The sequence below is a fragment of the Lissotriton vulgaris genome, unplaced genomic scaffold (assembly GCF_964263255.1).
Source record: "Lissotriton vulgaris unplaced genomic scaffold, aLisVul1.2 SCAFFOLD_1271, whole genome shotgun sequence".
Taxonomy (NCBI): domain Eukaryota; kingdom Metazoa; phylum Chordata; class Amphibia; order Caudata; family Salamandridae; genus Lissotriton; species Lissotriton vulgaris.
Genome location: NW_028247961.1, coordinates 1 through 15,230, shown reverse-complemented (window position 1 = coordinate 15,230; position 15,230 = coordinate 1). Strand labels below are relative to the sequence as shown.

The 15,230-nt window shown below is 48.7% G+C and overlaps 1 protein-coding gene across 1 annotated transcript in view; it reads right to left on the bottom strand.

Annotated features, from left to right (window-relative positions):
• The window catches only part of LOC147664962 (uncharacterized), a gene marked incomplete at its 5' end in the record, with an annotated part of 393,701 nt that extends 387,026 nt beyond the window's left edge, over positions 1-6,675 (bottom strand). The window contains 2 exons of the mRNA XM_086949856.1: positions 5,790-5,919; positions 6,408-6,675. Coding sequence (XP_086805982.1) covers positions 5,790-5,919; positions 6,408-6,675 — 398 coding nt within the window. The remainder of the gene's footprint in view (positions 1-5,789; positions 5,920-6,407) is intronic.
• Positions 6,676-15,230: the final 8,555 nt, after the last annotated feature.

Here is a 15,230-nt window from a genome sequence, read left to right as displayed (position 1 = left end):
AATTTGCATACAGCCAGGTTCTGAAACTGGGATGGTGCAGTGAGCTAAAAAACGGTGTTGGATCTAGCCCTGATCTCTTGACTGGGTGAGAGCTTTCTGCTTAATTCAGAGACTCTGTCCCTCACCACCCCTTGATGTAAATAGCAGTGGACTCTGGGGTACAGAGTCATGCGCCTATTGTGCAAATTGATGAATAAAGTTTGTTTAAAAAAATAATAATAATAATTAGGCTAACTCCTGCTTATTCCCTTGTATTACCACTACATCGGACCCTCCCCTTCAGATCAATGGTGCCTGATTGTAATGGCAGCCCATCACATTCTGTTACCTGGGAATCTGAATGTATCACACACAAACAGAACTTATGGACAGAAACCTTGTCGGAGCACTGACCTCCTTGAGGGTGCAGATGTAATTCTGGCAGACTGTCACCAGCAGTGGCGGGATGAGGAGCCCTCACGAAGAAGGTCATGCTGCCGTGCCTGCTGTACTACTTCACCACTTTGCTCCTATATGTCACCAAACGCTTCTTCCGCACTCTAGAGGGGTTAAAAGGCAATTTTATTGGGTATGAGATGCTCCACAGAGTGGCCCTCGCCAAACTCTATCTTCTGTCTGAACAGGGTGGATTAGGAGTGCCACACTTCGAGCAATATTGTGTAGCCTCACTATTACAATGGGTGGCTCGTTGGTCCGTGGGTTGCCAGTTGGAAGATACCGCAACTACCTCCTCTCCATGGGATCCAGTTTGTATACTGCACATAATTCACACCCTCTTCAAAGCACCGCCGATGCCCCAAACTCTCCTAGTGTGGGTGACAGCTTCCATAGACGTCTCTTACTCACCCACTCAGTAACACCTTACGCCCAAGAGCTGCCACTGCTTGGTATGCCACGGGGAGGGGTGGCGACTTCCATGAGGGAAATGGGTCCCTGGCACACGGTGGAACTCTGAAATATGGGAGACCTGTACCGTGATAGTTTTCTCCTCCCCATAGAGGAGCTTATTGCAGATGCTGACTTCCCTCCGGGACACTTTGTACTAAACACTTCATCCGGTTGTTGGTGATACACTTGGGAGACATACTACAGGACCAAACAATGCACCTCACAATCCACTACTTGCATCTAATGGGAAGGGGGCAACACATGATGTGATGGTTAGCCGGCACTTTACACTTGCATGCTACAGTAACACTTTCCATGCTGCGACAACATTGGGCCACAGACTTGGGCTGCCCTAGCACGGATAAAGAGTGGCAGGATGTATTGGTATACCCTACCCTGGTGTCCCGCAATGCTTGCTTCAAAATAATACAATACTACATAATGCACAGGGCCTACCTCAAACCACAAAATCAACGAATACTTGTATCGTACAGATCCTGCCTGTCCCTGCTGCCATACGCTTGATGCAGATTTCATGCTTAAGTTCCTGATTGAATTTGTACTGCTACATGGGAATTTGAATGATTATGGGAGGCCACGATCGAACCCTGAGTTGCTGGGAAAACTAGCACCGCCATTGTGGGGGTTAGCGGTCTAGTCTATCAACCTGGGGCTATTTAATGAGGCACACTGCGCGATCACGCAGCGGGCGCGCAGCTGGCTCGCCGCTGGCACGCCGAAGGCGCGCCTAAGGCAAGCCCGTCTGCGCCCATCAGCGTCCCAACGGTGGCCGGCCCAGAAATGCTGTTAGTTTCCCCCTTTTCCTTAGCGCCATTATGCACTACAGTAGGGCTGAATTGACGGGCTTCGGAAAGTCGGTGAGTTACTGTTGCCATAAGTCTCTTGACCCCTTGGCTTTCCCGCTTGCTTGTAACATCTGTAAATGAAGGGCCGATCCATCTTGTAGAGAGCCTAAGGGGGTAAATGTGTTGTGGGAATCACAGGCTTGTTCCCGGGAGCCGCCTCTCTTGGTGAACTGCCACTTTAAAGCCTGCTTGCTGAATACTCGGTCTATTAAAAAACATGAGCTGCAACTATCTGATCTTTTACAGGATACTAGCCCCGATGTAATGTTTGTTACTGAGACCTGGTTTAATGCCGGTTCCAACGCAACTATCGCTAGTTCGATTCCACCAGGCTACCACATCATTAAGAAGGATCTGGTGTTGAGGAGAGGGGGGGGGGGTTGCGATAATTTTTAAAGAACACTTCTCTTACTCAATTCTTCCAATAGAGGAGATTCATGGCGCTGAAAGTCTAGGTTTTATCCTCTCTGTCTCAGCACAACAGGCTATAGCCGGTATCTTGGTCTATAGATCCCCCGGCCCAGTTGGAAAATTTTCAGAGTCACTCAGCCTAGTGGTTTCTCCTATTGCCACCAGATATAAGCATTGTGTGGTGCTAGGAGACTTTAATATCCATATGGATAATCCAGACGATTTACAATGCATTAAATTGCGCAACTCGTTAGAGATTTTTAATCTTGCCCCCTATGTTCATCTCGCCACTCATGAGAAGCAACATATTTTGGATCAGATTTTCTCCAATATTGTTCTACAGATAGATACCCCTCTCCCATTGTTATGGTCCGATCACTTCCTGATAGGTTTTAGAATCCAGAAGGAATCAGCCCGCCTCTTCTCCCACGCCAAACCATCTTCACATAGTGTTAGACCTTCCTGCTAGATGACACCAAAAGCCATGAAGAAAGCATTGAGACACCACATGATTCCTTTCTGTGGTGACCTCGAGAAAGATGCGCTCAGCCTGGATAACTGGCTAAAAGATCGGGTTCTTGAATTAGCCCCCATTTCTTCTCGCGCGGCCAAGTCTCCGCTCGCTTCTGCCCCTTGGTTTACTGAAACTCCTAGGACAAGTAGAAGTATGTGTAAGCGTCCGGAGAGAGTGTGGAGAATTCGGTTTGACCCGAAGGCTAAAGCAAGATACAAATCGGCTTTGAAAGTCCATTATAAGAATATCCAAGAGGGCAAGAAACACTTCTCCTCTAAAATTGAAGGAGCTAGAAATAAGAGTAAGGAAATATTTAAGATTGTTAAAGAATTTTCCTCTTCGAGTGCGGTGAGTACGCCGCTTGCCCCTCGTCTATCTGGGCCAATAACATTGCTGACCATTTTTATAATAAAATTTGTATTATTCAACAGTCTTTTGCCACCCCCTCGTCTGGAATGCTGACGGGTTAAGTCTGGTGGGCTCAGCCAGCCCTAGCATTAGTTACTTTTTTACTGAGTTCTTGCCCATTTCCCTTGAAAAATCCCTTAAGATCATGCACTCTTTGAAGTCCAAATCTCCTTCAGATCCGTGCCCTGCAAAAACGTTCTTGGACATTGCAGAGATCCGAAATTCTGCGATCAATTTGATTCTGAACTCCTCATTGCAACAGGGGTTGGTTCCTGGCTGCTGGAAAAGGGCCAAAATCATCCCCCTGCTGAAGACGCCTTCTGCCGACCCCAAAGTGGCTGCAAACCACAGGCCTATCTCACTGCTGCCGTTTCTCTCAAAAACCTTGAAGAAATGTGTCAATTCACAACTGACTGAGTATGTAGAGGCTAACCATATTCTGGTTTTAGGACTAATCTCAGTACTGAAACAGCTTTACTGGAAGTCTCCGAAACTATAAAAGAGCAACTAGACGGTGGAGGAAGTGCTGTGTTGATACTTTTAGATCTTTCCGCAGCTTTTAATACCGTGCCCCATGACCGGCTTTTGCAAAATCTATCGGATTGTGGCTTCAGGGGTACGGTACTTAAGTGGTTTGCCTCCTTCCTTACTGACCACCATCAAGAAATCTGCCCCCCCCCTTTTTCGGCCTCCATCCCTCCTATGAAGGTGGGGGTCCCGCAGGGGTCCATTTTGAGTCCATCACTTTTTAACATGTATATGGCCCCTCTTGCTCTTTTAGCAGAGTCGCACGGCACTAAGATAGTATCTTACGCCGATGATACTGAACTGCTATTCATGCATGATAAAGGTTGTGATTTCAACAGTGAGGAGATTAACATCTGTCTGTTGAAAGTTCTCTTGGTTGCGGCTCAATCAACTGAAATGCAACCCTAAAAAATCAGAGATTATCTTTTTTGGCTGTCCTTCTTGTGAATCATGGCTCAATTGATGGCCTGGTGACATGTCTCCACCTGCAGCCCCTGTAAGTGTTGTGAAAAACGTAGGGGTAAAGTTAGATGTCACCTTAACCATGAAAGCCCAAATTCAGACTGTTGTTGGTACCTGCTTCGGCATATTGAAAATGCTAAAAAACGTCCTCCCTTTGCTGCCTGTTGAGCACCGGAAGACAGTAGTGCAAGCCTTGGTCACCACCAGGCTTGACTATGTCAATGTGCATTTCCAGAATACTTACTGAAACGCTTGCAGGTGGCTCAGAATGCAGCGGCCAGAGTTATTCATATGGTGGGGCTCAGAGCACACATGTCCACTCATCTGAAAACTCTGCACTGGCTCCCAATACGCAGAAGGATCCAGTTTAAGGCATTGGTCTTGGCGTTTTGGGCCTTTCACGTAACGGGTGCTGTTTACTTTAAGAGACGGGTACAACATTATGTGCCACATCGTGCCCTGAGGTCCTCTGGACAAGCCTTGATACTTACTCCTAAATTTTTCCGCTCACGAGCAGACCAAAGCTCTTTTAAAGTGCTGGCTGCCCGCCTATGGTATAGGTTACCCCTTCATCTTAGGTTAGTTCAAGACCTGCTTACTTTCAGGAGACAGCTAAATACTTGGCTTTTCCGGACATAACGCCCTTATCTGCTGTAGTGCGACTGGTGTGAACTCTTGCTTTCTTCGCCTTTAATTGGTCCTGTAGCACCGGGACACTCTGTTGGAGTAGCTGCGCGCTTTATAAATACCACTTTTCATTTCATTTCATTTCAGGTATGTCTGCTAAGAATGATATGCCGAACCAAGGAAAATAAATCAGTAGCACGATTCAGAGGCCTGGCCCTTTCCTGACTAAATGTCGGATCACCCTCCGATGGAAGTCGCCTAGCCACCCTACTCTCATTACCTGTGCACTTGCAATGGAGGCCTGGGCACAGAGAGGACACAAAGGGCTTGGCAAACATCCCATCTCCAACAGCTATGACAGTCCTGCCGGAATTACGCGCTGGCCTGAATACCGATGACCACCCTCCACTCACATTACTCGCTGTTCCCCTGCTAGGTAACAGCTTTGTCTGTTAAGCGCAACACACAAGGAGAACCGTAGCTCAAACCCACAGCCCCACAAACACACTTACCTATGCTCAGTTGTCATATCGTTAATTTTTGTACAATTGTACAGTGAAATCGTTATAGCAATTGTAGTTACAAACAGTTTAATGTTTTTATTGATTAGACAATTATATGTTTCGCCTATGCTCAGGGGAAACCATCCAAGCATCTAAGTTACCAGCTGTCAAAGAGGTTTATGTAAAACCTACTCTGTCATTATTGTAGTTGTAATATGCTGTGATATGGTAAACTGCCTGCTATATTCAAAATGCATTATAAGATGTGAAACGTATTTGAAAATGTCAACATGCCAATAAAAAGATTTATTTTAAAATTCAGTGTACAACAGCCAACAATACATTTGAAATAGCTGCACTCATGTCTACAAGCTAAGTCTTGTTTTCCCTCCAGCCCATAATACGACCACCATTCACCCCACATTTTGAAATGTTTTTGAGGACATGCTCTTGCTTGGTAGATTGACTGCTCCAGCTTAGCGCATCAGTCCACTCTGCCCGCAATTCTGCCAGTGTGGGGGGATGAGGAGACCTCCATTTATGGGCAATGTTGTGCTTAGCAACCATAGTAGCAACTCTCACCATCCACGCTCACACTGGAGTCTGTCAACATCCTCCAGTATACCCAAATGTCTCACCCTTGGGGTTAAGCTAATTGGCCAATCTAGAACTTGAGACAGTACTGTTTCAATTCCACTGAGAAAGGGGTTATCTAGGGGACAGAACCATATTATATGAAAAAAATCAGCATCTGTGTGCGCAGTGGAAGTAAGTGGTAAGGGGAATCCTGTGTGTGCGCAATAGGCGCCGGGGTGTAAAGTAGGTGGTTTGCAAGTAGATTAGATGGTTCATTCTAAGCCAGAATGAGATGGCTTTTTCCCAGGGGGTCATTTGGGTGTCCTGCCAATCTGAGTATTTGAGAGGGCCTATCTATCCATGCCTCAATTTCCTGTTTGATATTTGTGAAAACCTCGGGTGCATTTCACACAGTAAATTGTTTTAGACACAGGCAGATAATGTAATTTGCCCATGATTACATGATGCTGCACCTCCTGCCAGCCAGGCTTTCAGCCTATTGTCATATGTTCCATAGTGGAATGAGCTCTCATACCTTTTGGTGATTCTTTGTTAGCAAAGGCGTAGCAGAGTTTTATGCACAAGATGACCCTCATGGATAATATCTTTTATGCTCAGCTTTACCTTTTGTCTTGCCCACATAGCCAACAAACAGTTCATCATCCAGCTGGAGATCACGTGTCCTCTCCATGTAAAAGCTAACAGCCCTTTTAGGGTCTAATCGATTAAGTATTTCCTTGTCTTTAGATGGATGTGGAGGATAGAAAGTAGGAAAGGTGATAGACTGGCCCATGTGGAAGGGAGTAAACACTGTTGGCAGGAAAGCAGCCCTGGTTCTCAAAACCAACTTATCCGCATAGAAAGAAGTGAAGACAGGCTTAACACTAATGGCCTGCAACTCACGAACACGTGTAGCATTTGTTATGGCAACAAGAAAAAAGTAGTCTCAAAAGATAACTATGTAAAGGTTCAAATCGAGAATCCATAAGATAAGTTAGTACCAAATGAAGATCCTACTGAGGCATGATTAACCGCGAAGGAGGGTACTTTTTAGTAAGTCTGTTAATAAACCTTGACACTATAGGGGACTTAAACCAAGAAGATTGATCAGGTAAACAAAGGAATGCCGAAAGGGCAGATAAATATCTCTTAACTGATTGCGAGTGAGTGGTTGCATTAGTCCTGAGGCGGAAGCCGGGACTCTTTTTAACTCTCCTTTAATCTGCTGCTACCTCATTTTAAAATTTGTGTGTGATTATTGCTGTTTTTAACAAACTGCATGTTGCACTTACCGGGGCTCGAACTCCACGACATCGCCCCATCGGTCCCGCCATCTTAAGTCAGGCAGACGAGCTGGGCGAGCAGTCTAGTGCTCCGCCCCGCCCACCATAGCCTGCAAAAAATGACACCATGGCCTAGGAAGCGCAGCGGGCAGGCAGCCGGCGCGCCTAAGGCGCGCCAAAGGCAAGCCCGTCTGCGCCCGTCCGTGCCGGACCCACGCCCAGGGCCGGAAACTCTGGTCAGATGGCCTTAAAATCTACTCCACGGCTAGTCTACAACCGCAATACACTATTGACGAGAGGTGGCTACCCAGATACAAATGGTTGTATCACCATTGCAATGGCGGATGACCGGCAGTCCCTCCCCCATCACTGTGTCAATTGCAAGCAGACTCTTCCCAAAGTACTTTGGCAATCCTTACCCTCCCTCACGGCCCCGCACACTGCCTTAGAAGTAAAAAAAAAACAACATCACCAAATGCATGCTTCTTAACGCCAGATCCCTGGTAAAACACAGCACTGAACTGGCGGAGCTCATTCAGGACTCCAAGGTTAAGATTGCCTCTATAACCGAGTCATGGACAGATGCAGCATCAGGTCCAGATATCGTTATGGCTACTCCTCCGGACAATATCTGTCTCACACGGAACAGAGAAGGGAAAAAAGGAGGAGGGCTGGCCATCATTTATCATAAGTCACTCAGAGGGATAGTGAAGCCTGGTGTAACCGATTTAGACGAAGCACTGGTCTTCAACTTCACCCTCTCTGACCACCAAACCCTCAGAGGCTGCCTACTTTATAGGCCGCCCGGCGCTAAAGCACCTTTCCTCTCAGCTTTGAGTAGCCTATTAGAGGAAGTTATCTGTGCCAACTCCTTCACACTACTAGGGGACTTTAATTTTCATCTTGAGAAGGACTCGGACCCAGACACTCAGGATCTCCTAGATCTGTGACAGGGGTTGAACTAACACAAATGGTCCGTGGCCCGACTCACAAGGCAGGGCACACCCTAGATGGAATTTTCTCCAACCATCCCAACCTAGGGGGAGGAGCTACGCGGGCGTCCAAGATGGTCGCGTAAGCAGAGGGCTCCCGGGACCCGCGCCGCCCTCCTGCGACTATCCTCGAAATATCCTGGTTATTATGGGCTTTTGAAGATCTACTCTTGCTGACTCCAATATCCTTTCAAAAATCGAATTTGGATGTCGGGATCCGATTTTACGTCAACTTCATCTTTCTGGCCCGCCCCGATCGAGACCGGGGACTCTGCTGCTTTGTGGGCCGAGGAGTAAGTCAACAACAACGGCCTTAGGGACCTCCTCCCAGTCGGCCTCATTGTCACTTTCAGTTTCGATTTCTCCTCGACCCCTCGAGTGACTATTCTAAGAGCGGATCGGCTCCCAAGTCGGTGCAGCTTCGACCCGCTGTGTTGTCCTGCCATATCTCTCTACCCCTGCTTCATCCCTCGATTCGCATTCTACAGTATTGGCCTAAAATTCTGATTCGGTATCTCAACAGCATCGGCCATTTTCACCAGGTCCAGAGGGCCCCTTCGGGGCACGGCTTCCAATATGGCTTCCAAACTTGAGTACGAGAGGCGCAAGACTAAGACGCCGATCCGTGGGGGACCTATTCAGACTAATTCTGCTCATCCCGTGAGGCGGAAAGCCGGGGGCGCTATTCTCTTTCCTTTATTTGCGCTCAGCACTTTGTTGGTTGTATTGTTTTTAAAAAGTGTATATATCTTATTGGCACTATTTTAATTACCACATCAGTGCATTGACCAAGAAGGCGAGACTTACATCGCCGGAGGGTCCCTGTACGCCTCTCCCCACCGGATCAGCCGATCTTGACGCTGACGCCGGCACGGAGAGGGACAGCCGCCATCTTGGGACAGGCAGGGTAGCGGTCCAGTTCTGGCCGCCTCCCGCCCTCCCGTGTCTATTTAAGGCACACTTTTGGAGCCGGCAGCTAGACTAATTCTGCTCATCCCCTGAGGCGGAAAGCCGGGGGCGCTACTCTCTTTCCTTTATTTGCGCTCAGCACTTTGTTGGTTGTATTGTTTTTAAAAAGTGTATATATCTTATTGGCACTATTTTAATTACCACATCAGTGCATTGACCAAGAAGGCGAGACTTACATCGCCGGAGGGTCCCTGTACGCCTCTCCCCACCGGATCAGCCGATCTTGACGCTGACGCCGGCACGGAGAGGGACAGCCGCCATCTTGGGACAGGCAGGGTAGCGGTCCAGTTCTGGCCGCCTCCCGCCCTCCCGTGTCTATTTAAGGCACACTTTTGGAGCCGGCAGCTAGACTAATTCTGCTCATCCCCTGAGGCGGAAAGCCGGGGGCGCTATTCTCTTTCCTTTATTTGCGTTCAGCACTTTGTTGGTTGTATTGTTTTTAAAAAGTGTATATATCTTATTGGCACTATTTTAATTACCACATCAGTGCATTGACCAAGAAGGCGAGACTTACATCGCCGGAGGGTCCCTGTACGCCTCTCCCCACCGGATCAGCCGATCTTGACGCTGACGCCGGCACGGAGAGGGACAGCCGCCATCTTGGGACAGGCAGGGTAGCGGTCCAGTTCTGGCCGCCTCCCACCCTCCCGTGTCTATTTAAGGCACACTTTTGGAGCCGGCAGCTAGACTAATTCTGCTCATCCCCTGAGGCGGAAAGCCGGGGGCGCTATTCTCTTTCCTTTATTTGCGCTCAGCACTTTGTTGGTTGTATTGTTTTTAAAAAGTGTATATATCTTATTGGCACTATTTTAATTACCACATCAGTGCATTGACCAAGAAGGCGAGACTTACATCGCCGGAGGGTCCCTGTACGCCTCTCCCCACCGGATCAGCCGATCTTGACGCTGACGCCGGCACGGAGAGGGACAGCCGCCATCTTGGGACAGGCAGGGTAGCGGTCCAGTTCTGGCCGCCTCCCGCCCTCCCGTGTCTATTTAAGGCACACTTTTGGAGCCGGCAGCTAGACTAATTCTGCTCATCCCCTGAGGCGGAAAGTCGGGGGCGCTACTCTCTTTCCTTTATTTGCGCTCAGCACTTTGTTGGTTGTATTGTTTTTAAAAAGTGTATATATCTTATTGGCACTATTTTAATTACCACATCAGTGCATTGACCAAGAAGGCGAGACTTACATCGCCGGAGGGTCCCTGTACGCCTCTCCCCACCGGATCAGCCGATCTTGACGCTGACGCCGGCACGGAGAGGGACAGCCGCCATCTTGGGACAGGCAGGGTAGCGGTCCAGTTCTGGCCGCCTCCCGCCCTCCCGTGTCTATTTAAGGCACACTTTTGGAGCCGGCAGCTAGACTAATTCTGCTCATCCCCTGAGGCGGAAAGCCGGGGGCGCTATTCTCTTTCCTTTATTTGCGCTCAGCACTTTGTTGGTTGTATTGTTTTTAAAAAGTGTATATATCTTATTGGCACTATTTTAATTACCACATCAGTGCATTGACCAAGAAGGCGAGACTTACATCGCCGGAGGGTCCCTGTACGCCTCTCCCCACCGGATCAGCCGATGTTGACGCTGACGCCGGCACGGAGAGGGACAGCCGCCATCTTGGGACAGGCAGGGTAGCGGTCCAGTTCTGGCCGCCTCCCGCCCTCCCGTGTCTATTTAAGGCACACTTTTGGAGCCGGCAGCTAGACTAATTCTGCTCATCCCCTGAGGCGGAAAGCCGGGGGCGCTATTCTCTTTCCTTTATTTGCGCTCAGCACTTTGTTGGTTGTATTGTTTTTAAAAAGTGTATATATCTTATTGGCACTATTTTAATTACCACATCAGTGCATTGACCAAGAAGGCGAGACTTACATCGCCGGAGGGTCCCTGTACGCCTCTCCCCACCGGATCAGCCGATCTTGACGCTGACGCCGGCACGGAGAGGGACAGCCGCCATCTTGGGACAGGCAGGGTAGCGGTCCAGTTCTGGCCGCCTCCCACCCTCCCTATGTATATAAATAACTGGACTTCCCGTCCGCGCAGCGGACGGGTGCAGCGGGCGCGCCGATGGCGCGCCGAAGGCGCGCCTAAGGCAAGCCCGTCTGCGCCCGTCCGCGCCTGGCCCGTGCTTAGTGCCGGTCCCCCTGCCCGTCTTTTAGGGGCCCCTAGCGTAACTTGGTCCAAAACAGCATTATTACAACTGCGCCCAAGGGTGTGTACTCTGACTCCTTCATGCTGCCCTAGTCTACTAGAGGATTCCTCGTTTGTATGCCCGTTATGTCCATTTAGACTGCTACCAGCTAGAAAACGTGTTTCTCAGTATGGTAATATAAATAAGCGGCAGACTCGAGCGCCTACGCTTAAAATTGCGTTGCTTAACTGTCGTTCGCTGCCACGCCATGCTGGTGAGATCTGGTCATCCCTCACTTCAGACGCTTGGGATGTACTGTTTCTCACTGAGACGTGGCTGAAGGATTCCTCGAACCCTGATATCCTTTTGGCCACGCCTCCGGGCTACCTCTTCAAAGGTTGTCATCGTGAAGGTGGCCAAATGGGTGGGGGTATTGCTATTATAGCCAAGGCCCATCTCAAAGTGACGACCACTAAACTCGTAAATATTGGAAAAATTGAAGCCATGCACTTCACTTTGGCAGATTCCGCGGCCGTCATTTTAGCCGGGATTCTGGTATATAATCCACCCACTGCCTCGTCTGGTTCTCTTATGTCGCTTGTACACTTGATTGCAGATCTGTCCCTTAAACATTCGAACTTTATTGTGCTTGGTGACTTTAATTTACACGTGGATGATCCACTATATTCCCCGGCCACCCAGTTTTTGGATACTTTGAAGGGTCTAAATCTATCTCAACTAGTTCAGGGCCCAACGCATAAAGCAGGCCATACTTTGGATTTAATTTTTTCAAGGCACCTGGACATCTTGCTTCACCCACCTCTTCCGCTTATCTGATCGGACCACTATCTATTGCCTTTTGATCTTACCCTTACCGTGGCGCCCTTACCTATCGCACTCAATAAGGAGTACGGGAGAAAATGGCACAAAGTCACCTGTGCCACTCTGAGTCCTCTTTTGCTCTATGGCGATGAACCCTTGTCCTGTAACACTGTTGATGAAAGGGTGTCTAAGCTTAATGCAACCTTGCTGAGCGCCATAGATACTATCGCGCCCCTTCAACCCATCACGTCCTCTAGATCCCGTCCTTCATCTCCCTGGTTCTCTTCAACTCTTAGGGAGGAGAAGAGCCGTTGTAAAAAACTTGAACGTCTATGACGTAAAAACTATGATTCAGAGGCCAAATCCGTTTACAAAGCCGCTCTGAGAAAATTTCTTTCCTTAAAACGGTCGACTATGAGAGATTTTTTCTCTCTCCAAATTGAGAAATCTAAGAATTCCTCCAAATCCCTTTTTAAAATCGTAAAGGATTTTTCGCATCCTGCTGCCTTATCTTCCCAGATTCTGGCTAGCCAGGCACTATGTAATGGTCTCTCGGAATACTTTCAGGAGAAGATCGTGACCATCAGATCTTCCTTCCCCGCGGAGGGAATTTCACCAGCTCCTAGTGAGATTTACGGGGACAATCCTCTCCTTGAATCTTTCAAGGAGATGACTATTGAATCTTCTCACAGATTAATTACCCAATGCAAATCTGGTTCCCCTCTTGACTTGATTCCGGCTACAATGATGGGTATTCTAGCCCCTATATTGATTGAGCCCCTCCTTGATATCTGGAACTGCTCTCTTGGTTCGGGCCAGTTCCCCTCTATATGGAAGGAGGCCATGCTGGTCCCGATCCTCAAAAAGGCAAATTCAGATCCCGGCCTTTTCTCAAACTATCGGCCCATTTCCCTCCTCCCTCAGTCAGCTAAGATCCTGGAGAAAGCAGTTCCACTGCAACTGGCTGAATTTCTGGAGACTAATATGCTCCTCCATGATTCTCAGTCGGGTTTTAGAGCAGGCTTCAGCACGGAGACGGCTCTGCTTGAAGTCTCCGAAACTGTCGGAGAGTGTGTGGATAGGGGCGAGGAGGCCATGTTGGTCCTCCTCGACCTATCCGCCGCCTTTGATACGGTTTCCCATACGATCTTATTGGATCGCCTGAGCCAGGTGGGCATAGGAGGTACTGTGTTGACATGGATTAGCTCTTTCTTGAAGGATCGTTCTCAGAGGGTCTTTTTGAGGCCTTTTACATCGGTCGGGAAACCCCTTCTTTGTGGTGTCCCCCAGGGCTCGGCCTTGAGCCCTTTGTTATTTAATGTGTATCTTGCCCCTCTGGCCAAGGTGGTGGAATCCTGGGGAGTCAGAGTGATCTCCTACGCTGATGATACCCAGCTGGTGTTTTCTTTTAGGGATCACTCTGACACCTCTTTTGCCAACTTCCGTCAGTGTCTTCATAACATCTGCAACTGGACGACCACCAACCACCTCAGGCTTAATACTGATAAAACGGAGGTAATGTTTTTTAATCAGAAAACGACCATCCCCTCCAGCCTGTGGTGGCCAATGGTCCTTGACCCCCCCCCCCCCGATTCCAGCTATTACAGTTCGCAATCTGGGCTTCCAGTTTGACAATACCCTTTCCTGTGCTCCCCACATTAACAAAACTACTTCTGCTTGTTTTGCGAAACTGGGTATGATTAAAAAGATTCTGCCATACCTCCCTGTGAATGCCTCGTAGAACGGTGGTTCAGTCATTAATTACGTCTCACTTAGACTATGCCAATAGTCTCTACGCAGGTGCCCCTTTATACCAGATTGAACGGCTACAAATCGTGCAGAATGCCGCGGCTAGATTGATTGGTAATATTTCCTTATCGTCAATCCGTAGCATCCTATCGTAAACAACTGCACTGGCTCCCTATCACAAAACGTATCCACTTTAAGATACTGATACTTGCTTTCCGAGCCTTGAACAACCTCGGCCCAGGCTATCTGAAAAAAAGGCTTGTTCTCTCACATTCTGTGAGATCCTTACGTTCTAACAGTCTACGTCTTCTGGTTGTCCCACGCTTCCGCCTATCTAGAGTAGGCGGTAGAGCATTTGGAGTAGCAGCAGCCAGGCTGTGGAACAATCTCCCCTTGGGAGCTAAGATTTGCCTCCACTGAACCCATCTTTCGCCGCAAATTAAAGACTTGGTTGTTCTCCTCTTGATTTTCTGTTCTTTTTCTTGTCTCTGGGCTCTTTAGTTGTTAGCGCCGGGACACCCCCTCGGGGGTAGCCGTGCGCTCTATAAATTCCTAAAATAATAAATAATAATAAATAATAATAATAATAATAATAATGTGATGGACCGCTATACGCAACCGAAGGGTTCCCCCGGCAGTACCGGCCGTACTCTTGCTGACCCCAGGACGGACTCTACCGCGCCATCGGAGGTTTCGCTCCAGGACCTAATGAGTGCCATTACTGGGATGAAGGCTGATATGGGGCTACAGTATGAGGCTCTTGCCTCCAAGATCGATACTGTGGCTGTCGATGTCACACTTATCAGAGCGGATCTGGCTAAGACTAATGAGAGGGTCAAGGCTTTGGATTTGAAGACCTCCAGTCTCATCACTGATATGGCGGACGGACAGTTGGAAATTGGCAACCTGCGATCATCGCACGACTTGATGGCCCGACGACTGGACGAATATGAAAATAGGGCCCGGCGGAACAACATACACTTGGTGGGAGTGCCGGAAAATCAAGATGACACCACTGTCGACCTTCTTGTGGAGAATTTGATCCTCAACCATCTTGCCTCCCGCCGGACTCAGCAAATTCTTCGCTGTTGAACGTGCTTATCGCTTCCGGGTGGGAAGACTAAACCAGGGCCCCCCCCGAGGCCTATTATTGCAAGGCTTTTCCATTTTCGGGACAGAGACGCTATCCTCAGGCCTACCGAGGTCATGGCCCATTGAAGTTCGACAATAGTACTGTTAACATCTACCCGGATTTTCCTCCTCAGGTCCAGCGACAAAGGATGGGGTTCCAGGGAGTGAAGAGGCGCTTGCGGGACTTGGGCCTCAAGTATGCAATGTTGTTTCCAGCTCGACTACGCATCGAATATGAGGAACAATCCTTTTTCTTTGATCGACCAGTGACTGACTCGACTCATTGCCGAAAAGAGACGATCTAAACGGACGCCCCGGTGGAGCAGAGGGGGGGTGCATCGGCCCAGGAGTGACACTGTGGTTCTCGACGTCTGGT